Genomic DNA, 10,674 nt, shown 5'->3' with positions numbered 1-10,674 from the left:
GTATCTTTATCATCGTTTTTATCTTGGAATTTGTTCGAAAAACGTAGGATTTTCTTATCCCAGTCATAACTAACCTTAGCCGTATTTGACACAACATTATTTTTAATTGTGGGTCCTGAATGCTCTTAAACTATGTACTTGCTTGGCTTTATATAACTATTTTGATCTGATGAGTCTTATGTACACGAAATGCACCTTTGATAACAATTCCATAAACTTCTGTCCGGCAAAATTTGGCACAATCGCCAATTTATCATAGTAGTACTAGCTTCTTCATACTAAGGTTATTTATGACTGGGATAACAAAAAATCCTACGTTTTTCGAACAAATTCGACGTTTTGTAAACAGGAAATTTATAAAATGACCACACAGAAATCTGAATTTAAAATTCAAAACGGCATCTAATCTGTTTTGCATTTAAAAAACTTTTCTGGAATAAATTGAATGCACTTTTGACATATGATTTTATTTTGCAATGCGTAAGTATCTTTCAATCGTATTATTGAATGTTCTAAGTTTATATTAATAATGCATGTATATATGTTCCATTTATATAACCAGATATGATCTAATTGGACCACCGGATGGTAACTGGGGAGCAGAACTAGATAATGGTTATTGGAATGGTATGGTGGGACAACTTCAACGAAAAGTAAGTATTGATTAATCTGTAGTTGATTTATAAATTGTATGTATTGCTTTCATATCAAAACATACTACTTTCCCCAATAGTGTATCTGTATGAATCAAGTTGGCAGTGTTAATATATTATTATTGTTTGGCTTTATAAATATATAGATATGAGTCTTATGTAGAAGAGACGTGCGTCTGGCGTACTAATAATAATCCTTGTACCTTTGATAACTATTAGCTAGTAACCCTACACTTCACTTTAACAAACTTGCTATCAATTAATATATAAAAACAGCTATTTCACAAAATAATTTGCAGCTGCTTTGTTAACATTATGGATTATATATTTGTATGGTTTTTTTTTTATCTGCCGCCAATGAATATATTTTTGGTGTTAGTTTGTTAATCTGGGTATTCATTAGATTTAGTTCTATAAATAAAAAATTCTTGTTTATTCCATCTAATTGACATTTGTCATGGATTTCCACGGATATTACTGTTAAAGATATGCTTTGAAAGCGTTAAATAATTTCATTCATCAAAAGTGAATCATTAATCCGGACGTTGTTCGCTTAGTTACAAAACCAATCGACAGTTGACTAAAATAACTTATAGAAATAGATTGTTTTTCTTTTAACGATTTCACTGACTAAACATTGATATTTGCAATGCAATAAAAAACATGACATTGCAATTAATAATATAAACACCGAATACAGTTACAGCACTAACATGCATTGGCGTGTCGATAAAATTATTGACTCTGTGAGATTAAAATATCAAACACTCTTTGATTTAATTTTTTCTTTAATGTGATACAAAATTTCAAATGTGACATCAGTGCATCAACATGATCAAGTGGGAGGGCAGTCTAAAACCAACAAAATAGAGTACTATTGCAGATTTATGTAATTAAACAAATGCATTGCATATCATAATAAAAACCTTAATCACACCGCTTAAACGAAGAAAATTGAGGCTGAACAAATGTTTCATACAGAATATCTAATTCCAATATTGTTTAGATTTTCTAATTGATACAAAAGGCTGAATGTATAGTTCTCATCAACATTAATTGCATTCAATAAGATAGCAGGTGCATCCCATTAAATATCAGTTGAATCCAATAAAATATCAGTTGAATCCTATAAGATATCGGTTGCATCTAATAAATTATCAGTTGCATCCCATAAGATATCGGTTGCATCCAAAAAAATATCGGTTGCTTCCAATTTGCAAAAGAAAATCAGTTTCATCCTAAGAAATATCAGTTGACTCTTCTTTTATCGTTTTACAGGAAGTTGACATGGTAGCTACCGCTCTCACTGTTCAATCACAAAGAGAAATGGTGATGGATTTTACCCATCCTTATTACTATGAATTCTCGTCAATTCTAGTGAAGAAATCTGATCCAAATGAAAAACGATGGACTAAACTACTTGATCCCTTCAGTTCAACCGTGTTCTTATTTGTTGGGATTTCGGTGCCAGTTTGTTCGTTTTTAATTTTTTTCTTTGAAAAGTACAACCCGTTCTACAGCAAAGTCATACAGAGAAGAAAAACCAGAGGACTACACCATTTCTCTGATTCATTTTATTATATGTATGGAGCACTTTTAACGCATGGTAAGAGAAATAAAACAATGTATTAAAATGAAATTCAGAATCAATAGTCTTGCACAAAATTTCTAAATATTTTGTTTTGTTTTGATTTATTTGTCGTGTTCGTTATAATTTCAAAATTGTGTATTTAAACATTTAAAACGAAATTCTTCTAATATAAAGTTCACGTTTTTATATAAAGAAAACTGCAGATTTTGATATATTACTGAAAAACGGCAAAATTTCAATTATACTGCTTCAGAAATCAAATGGAGCTCCAACCCATATCGTCTTGTAGAAACATGTTATATATATATATATCGAAAGTTCCTCCTTATGACCAAATCTTAAATGCAAGAGATAAAGGCAACAGCAGTGTACCGGTTTTCAAAGGTCATTAAAAAGTTTTACAGAAAACAAATCCGAGTTACAAACTAAAAACGAGGTAAACAAATCAACTATGAAGCGAACAATAATGAACGACAGGAACACTGAAGTGCAAACAACAAAACTAAGCGCCAACAAACATAGAAACGAACTATTTGATAATAACTGCCATACTCCTGACTTGGTACTGGACCTGAAAAACAACAATAACAATAACAAAGAACTGTATTCTGACAACCAACGTAGACACTATTCATGATAATGCCAGTTTTTTATAGCAACCAAGGCGCATCAATGTAAACAAGCTTTCAGTTAAATATCGTACGGTGTAACAAGTGATGTGAAACCGACGCAAGGTTGCATTTGCAAAATGATGTTGACATCTTCGAGTTCTAAATTATTAAAAATTTGTGGACGCATTACTTTATTAACAGTACTTTTCAATATCTGTACAAAAATATTTTTCTCAAGGAGGTAAGCACGTTCCAGCCTCGTCATCAGGAAGAACATTTCTAAGCTGCTGGTGGATATTTTGTATAATAATAGTTGCGACATATACTAGCAATTTTGTCGCCTTTTTAACTATTACCAAAGAGACGCTTCCATTCGAAGGCATTGAGGGACTAGTAGGACAAAACGTATTTAAATGGGGAACGATTGGTGGATCGGTGTATGAAACCATCTTTAAGGTAAACAAATTAACTGGCTGTTATCTGAGACATGTATATTACATACTTGAAAAAAATCGTTTTTAATTTGTTTATCTTATCAAGATCGTTTGATTAATATGTATATAATTATTAAACATTTATTTATGGTTTGTCTAATAAACTCTTCATGATAATCCAAGTATAACTAGCCTTCATTTTCAATCAAATTCGCAGTTAAAGAAGAGCATATTAATAGAAAAAAACACTTCAATGTAAAGGGCAAGAGCCGAATGGAAGATTTAAAACTTTGTCGGTATTTTCCTGGCGTACTTTTGGTGAAAGTCCGGTCTTCATAAACACGCATATTAGGAACATTCAAGTAGATATGCTTATATATTCATTGACTTATATATGTAAAGTCATCTGAATACTACCTTTTCTAAAAAAGTTCATTGGAATGTACCAAGACCTTGCTGATAAGTATTTTGTACCAAATTCACAAATAATACACGATGGTATTGAAAAAATTTGAGAATGGAAATGAGGAATGTGTAAAAGAGACAACAACCTGACAATAACAAACAACAACAGGAGGTCACCAACAGGTCTTCAATGCAGCGAGAAATTCCCGCACCCAAAGGCATCCTTCAGCTGACCCCTTAACAAATATATATACTAGGTCAGTGATAATGAACACCATACTTAACTCCAAATTGTACACAAGAAACTAAAATTAAAAATAATACAATACTAACAAAGGCTAAAGGCTCCTGACTTGGGACAAGTGCACAAATCCGGCGGGGTTTTACATGTTTATGATATCTCAACCCTCCCCTATTTCTCTAGCCAACGTAGATAAGTAAACACATATAAATACGCACGTTAAAATTCAGAGAAGTCCGAGTCTAATGTCAGAAGATGTAACCAAAGAAAATAAACAAAATGACAATACTACATAAATAACAACAGAGTACTAGCAGTTAACTAACATGCCAGCTCAAGACTTCAATTAAACTGATTAAAAGATTGAAGTATAGATTATGGGTACTAACGTTGTTTATCATCTAAGTATATAACTTTTACTGCTGAGCCTGTTTTGGTGATACTAATTTTACCTTTTACTTTATAAATACTGTGTTATTGTTCTATGATATTTTTTCATTTTTGCTAATGAGATTGGTATACATGCCTGTTTGTGTTTCTTTGATACCAATGGCGGCGCTCTGTACTTATACACCCCGTCATTGTGTTAGTGTGTTATTGCAATTTTTTTGTATTCTTGTCTTTCAATTTTGTAAATGTGCTTTGTCTATATGCTTTTTTGTGCTTCTTTATTGTATGTTTGTGTGTTTTATAGTGATAAAGATTTTGACTGCTGTACTGTTAATTTTTTTAATTACTAGTATTTCTGTTTGTTTTGTTCACATATTGTTGCCAATATGATGATAATAGTGCGACTGTAATACGAGGGAAATGTTTAGTTAGCTATAAATCCAGATTTAATTGACTATATTCATAATAATAAAATGCCCGTATCAATTCCGGGATATGATAGTTGATATACATTCGTTTGATGTATTTGAGTTTTTGATTTTGCCTATTGTTTAAGGACTTTTCTTTTTGAATTTTCCCCGGAGTTCAGTACTTTTGTGATTTTACGTTTTACAAATTAGGCTCTTATTAGACTGTTTTTAAGTTAACGTTTTTTTTACTTCTCTGTATATATGCCGACATTTTTTTTTATAAATTATTCTCTCAAACAAAACCGCTTCGGACGGCTCGTTGTTGTGTGCTCGCTCAGCCTCGAAGCTGATAGTTCTCGAGTCCATTGAACCTTATTGTACTGGTTAACGCAACGCATTGAATAGTTTTATTTATTTGTATCTGCAGAAGTATTAACTTGTCAAATTAAGTTCCGAATAATACATTTTGATTCGTGTTTAATGAAAGGCAAATCGTCTATGTCAAGTGTACAGCAGGGTTCATATTCAAAGCATAATGACATATTGACATGATTTTCACTTCGTTAAACACACGAATCGATCCACCAATATTTCTAACTTTTGTTTATTAGCGTTGACGAAGATCATCATTTCTATCAGACAATAATCCAATATCCGATATATTTAAATATATTCCACTCGTCTAAACATCAACCGAACAATGTTAGATCTGTAAATTTGCGATTTTTTGCTCTTCCCTGGCCGAGATTCAAACCATGCTACTGCGATATCGTGACACCAAATCGCCTGCACTGTAACCATCCAGCTAGACTACACGACCACTTGCGCTTCAAAATGAAGCTTTGGGTGGCCGGGTGTTACCTTTCCACGTCAGTTTTAATCTAGCGTCGTTCTACAGTACATGATATATAAGGCATGAAGATGTTATTCTTACAGATCAGCTACATTATCAATAGTAAAAGATCCTACAAATAAATTTAAGAGACAATCATATTTATAACGTCTGAGCCAGTGACAACTCTACAACAGATTTATCCATCTGATCACCAGCAGTGATGGTGATACATGGCTGTGTACATTATTTATATACAATTCGTCCGAACATCAACCAAACAATGTAAGATCTGTAAATTTGCTTTTGCAAATTTTTTGTTCATATATATACATATATCTTATATGATACAATTTTCTAGAACTTGCGTTTCCTCTAATGAATTATTTGATAGATGAGTGGTGCTTAAAATGAACCTATAAATCAAAGTTCAAAGTGATGAAATCGAAGTCATCTCTTTGGAGCACTAAAAGTAACACTGGAATTAAAAAAAAGAAGAAGGCCAAATTAAGTGAAACCATTGACGAACTTGAATTTTAAAAAGTATAAAATAGAGAAAAAAATAATTATTGCCTACAAAGGGATAATATTGTGACAATATAACTCTAAAAACTATATTGTAGATTTGTTGTTTTGTAATTTACTTTTTACCTAATAAATTATATGCATTTGCTTTGAAGTGCTTTGAAGTAATAATTGAATTCTGTCGATGTTAGTTTCAAACATATTCAGCCACGGGTAGATAACAGACAATAGTTCAATTCATTAAATTATAATGAAAACAACATGTCGTCAATTTATTTTTAATAGGGTCAATAAGCCGATCGACCAATTGTAAGATAAAAAGATTTGTTTTAACTGGTATCAAATTATAAATATGTTACGTATATATATTACATCATTTATCCAAGATGGTTTGACATATAGCTTCTAGTAAACTCTAATTTGATATTGTATTCAATAGTTACTAGTACTTGTGTTCGGATTTCATCTGTAAAGTACATTTTTTTTTTTTTTTTAGAATTCGGTACTGGCGGAGCGAAGATCATTTTGGAACGGTGTCGTTAATTTCAATTTCACTGACCCCAATGTTCTCAGCAGTGATTATGATAAACAAATAATAAAGGTTTTAGAGGGAGAGTATGCGTTTGTATGGGACAACATTCCAATGGAAATATCTGTAGCAAAAAGCTGTGAACTATCAATAATCTCCACTGATATATTCTCAACGTATGCACTTGGTTTACCTAACAACTCACCATTCCAGAAAGTTTTTTCCGACGGGTAAGTTTACCTATAAAGAAAAGATAGATACTTTTTTTAATTTCGAATAATAGAGATAAATCTCTCTCTCTCTCTCTCTCTCTCTCTCTCTCTCTCTCTCTCTCTCTCTCTCTCTCTCGGTCTGCCTTGAATTTTTCAGTATTCAGTGTTTCGGTACTATCATGACTTAGAATAATTTTTCATAAATAGTCCTCTTAGAAAAAAAATACAAAGAGACCACGGTTCAAACTTCCTCGGTCAAAGTTGATTGTATATTTTTTAGGTAATCATTTGTATGTCCAATTAGTCACATAGTTCTTGACGTATGTCTTTACTCAAACATCCTTTGCATTGGTTCATTTAAATTTGCCTTTGAGCGTTCCCGATGTAGGTAAATCCAGTAGAGTTCGTATTGGAGGCATACAATTTATCAAATGTTATTTCAATTTTCTAAACGAAATATTTCGCAAAGTATTTCACAATTTTTGAATTGTTTTTCTTCATCATGATCAACATACAACAATTATACAACATATATGACCTATATTTATAAATATTATTGTATACGTCATGACGTCATGACTATCTGTCTCGTTTAATTACAGAATAATGGCAGTACTAGAGAGTGGACTCATTGATCTCTGGATGTCAAAGATTTGGCCAAAACTTCATTCTTGTCATGAACTATTATTGACGCGAGCAAAACCAATTACAATTTTTGATGTGCAGATTGCACTGTACCTTATTGGAGTTGGGATATGCTTAGCACTTTTATCTTTACTCACTGAATGTTTCAAGCGTAGATGTCAAATATGGTTCAAGAAACGTGCAAGGTCTCGGCTATCCGGTGAAATACCAAAGAATGTAAACGAAAACGAAATGATTTCAAATGAAGAAAATACTGAGTCGCAATCAATATGAAAAACATAGAGGTCATGAACTATTATTGACGCGAGCAAAACTAATTACAATTTTTGATGTGCAGATTGCACTGTACCTTATTGGAGTGGGGATATGCTTAGCACTCTTATCTTTACTCACTGAATGTTTCAAACGTAGATGTCAAATATGGTTCAAAAAACGTGCAAGGTCTCGGCTAACCGGTGAAATACCAAAGAATGTAAACCGAAACGAAATGATTTCAAATGAAGAAAACCTGCCTTGATACGGCGTTAAATAAGGACATACAAGTAAAACATCCTGATCATTATATCTTAAAAGTAAAAGATTTATACGAAATTTATGATGTACGTTAATAGAATATTATGACCACAGAGAAACGAACACCGACATACACAATAATGTAGATGTCAAGATGGTGTTTAGACTGCAGAGCAGTAGTAACATAATTTTCATTTTAAGTATAACATAATAAAGATCTCATATGAACGACATGTTTTATACATGAACAGATAATCTTTTATATTTTAGACAACCACTAAAACAATAGTGAACTGTTCGATTTACATATTGCTACACCTTTATACTAATCTAAAATCGTATAGATTTAAAACATTGTTAATTTATCAATGTCAATGTTTATATTTGATTAAAAACGCTTAAAACATTTACAGGTTTCTTTTCAGCTTTGTACTTCGTCACAGTGTGTGTTTACATGAACATCAACTATCACGTACATATTTTGTGTGGACCTTGTGTTTTCTCAATATTTTACCATATAGTCGGTCTTTCGTTTGATCAATCCTGGCACCTTGTGTGTTCTACGAAAAGACAAACTTTATAATATGCATGATATATAACCTATTTTAAAGCTAGGTTTGTAATACATCATTTTTGTAGGTTAAAGGCCACTGGTATTAAAGAGATAATAGTAACTGCAATTACGATTATCCCAATATGGCGACGGTAGATATAGGTAAAATCTTTACACTCGTTTTTCTTAAATGTAGCATGTATTTGTCAATAGTTACTCAGCTGCAAGGTTTATCTATACCATTTCATCATATTTGAATCGTAACGGTGCACTGGAATTGTCTAATCGCTGTGAAAATAGCCGTTGAAAAATTCGGGATGATAATCGTAACTCGGAAAAAAGATAATCGTTATTATGTATCTAAAAATAAAAAAGATAATCGTAACTGGAAACTGTTTTATTAATATTAACACTAAAAACGTAAATCTGATAGCATATTATGAAATTATGGCGATGAATTATTTACGAAACGTACCAACATCTTATGACATTTCTTTTTATGCATATATAATTAATAGTTCTTATGAAAACAGCTACATACTAGTATATCATACAATTGGAAGGGTGAACAAGCTTCAAGAAATTTGGAAATGGGAAAACACGAACTTTCTTAATTTACAGAAATTTCCAAACACTAGGTAAGCCACAAAATATGTGAATGAGCGATGGAAATTATGATACATGATAATAATTGTCAGGCGACACGCATGTGTCACCTTATATCAGATTTCTGATTAAGACAGTACACAAAAATTAATTTCCGAAGTAAATAGTAAATATAGTTAATATTGTTTAAATTCATTTATTGCAGGTGGTTATATGTGCTATGTCTGCCCCCAGTGATTTAATTCTAGAACATACCCTTTTATGCCATAACGAAGTAGGAAAGACATTTAGCATTCGTCAAAAACCGTTTGACGAGAAATTAATGGCTACAGTTTTCATGTCACTTCGATCATTTTTCATGGATGATATCATAACTTAAAAGCTATGATGAACAAGGGAAAACTTTGAAAACTGTGTTTTACAGTGTCATTTCGGAGTCTCTTATAGCTGACTATGCGGTATGGGCTTTGTTCATTGTTGAAGACCGTACGATACCTATATTTGTTAATGATGAGTCCTGTCGGTCTTTTCTGGAAAGTTGTCTCATTGGCAAACATACCACATCTTCTTATTTATATTGGCTACTTCATGACTGTCACTGAACTTGAATTTCAGTATCTCAGGTATAAACTATAAAAAAATCAAATTTAATTTTGAATTATGATAATATGACATCCTTAAAACATTTAATGCTATATAATTACATTAGATGTATGTTTCATTATAATACGTTATTCTGATTGGCTAATTGCACATCACATGTTATTCCGTAAGCAGTTGCATGAGACAATAACATTTCATTCATGATGACACGAGGTCCCACAATAAAGTGCACAGGTGAATTTAAAAAATTGACTTCATGAAAATTGTGTTTTTATAATCCTAGCTAAAAAATGTAATTATAAGTATTGAATGCTTCTTTTTGTAACTTTATAGGGTTGTAAAAGCGTTGACCGTGCGTACTTTTTTAGAATGAAGCGCTTCCGCGCTTCATACAAAATGTACTTCGGTCAACGCTTTTACACCCCAATAGATTTACAGAAAGAAGCATTCAATTCTTAAATAAGATTAGAGAAAGATTGGCCCTACATGGGATTCTTTGTGTATTATGAAATTAAGTAACGTGGAGTTCATTGACAAACATGGATTTGTGTTCTTTTATAGTTTGGCCAAAAGCCCGAAAATCAAGAAATAAAATTGATGTGGCTTTAAATTTTCTTACAAGAAATACTTATTCAAAGAATGACTGCAAAATTGAGAATAATTGAATAACCCATATTCCGCAAAATAAGAAACAAACTTATTAAAAATTCATAAATACTCGGTATATGAAAAATATGCTGCATACATATGCATGGAAGATATTGTAGAGAAAAATATTGAAGGTACTAAACAAGGAACATTTTTGTATTTGCATGCTTGCCATATAATTCGTACTTTTCTATTAAATTACATTTTTAACACACAAAATACCATTGAAATGCTGAAAGACACATTTATTATGTTTCAGTTACTATTATCCGA

The 10,674-nt window shown here is 31.8% G+C and overlaps 1 protein-coding gene across 1 annotated transcript; it reads left to right on the top strand.

Moving 5' to 3' along the window:
* Nucleotides 1–533: 533 nt before the first annotated feature.
* Nucleotides 534–8,134, top strand: LOC134684738 (glutamate receptor ionotropic, delta-1-like). Its single transcript, XM_063544045.1, has 5 exons — nt 534–653; nt 1,932–2,259; nt 3,094–3,311; nt 6,589–6,851; nt 7,436–8,134. Exons 1-5 carry the CDS (start codon nt 534–536, stop codon nt 7,749–7,751), a joined length of 1,245 nt encoding a protein of 414 aa, XP_063400115.1. The 3' UTR covers nt 7,752–8,134.
* The last annotated feature ends 2,540 nt before the right edge of the window (nt 8,135–10,674 follow it).

This window comes from Mytilus trossulus, chromosome 9 (assembly GCF_036588685.1).
Source record: "Mytilus trossulus isolate FHL-02 chromosome 9, PNRI_Mtr1.1.1.hap1, whole genome shotgun sequence".
In the NCBI taxonomy this organism is placed as follows: Eukaryota; Metazoa; Mollusca; class Bivalvia; order Mytilida; family Mytilidae; genus Mytilus; species Mytilus trossulus.
The sequence above is the reverse complement of the archived record's forward strand: the minus strand, read 5'-3'. Positions and strand labels throughout refer to the sequence as shown.

Excerpts from the sequence above, each read along its gene's own strand:
- LOC134684738 (XM_063544045.1), top strand. The coding sequence starts at position 534 with ATGTATATATGTTCCATTTATATAACCAGATATGATCTAATTGGACCA. Across the intron at positions 2,260-3,093 it reads TGGAGCACTTTTAACGCATG|GAGGTAAGCACGTTCCAGCC; the intron begins GTAAGAGAAATA and ends ATTTTTCTCAAG. Across the intron at positions 6,852-7,435 it reads CAGAAAGTTTTTTCCGACGG|AATAATGGCAGTACTAGAGA; the intron begins GTAAGTTTACCT and ends GTTTAATTACAG.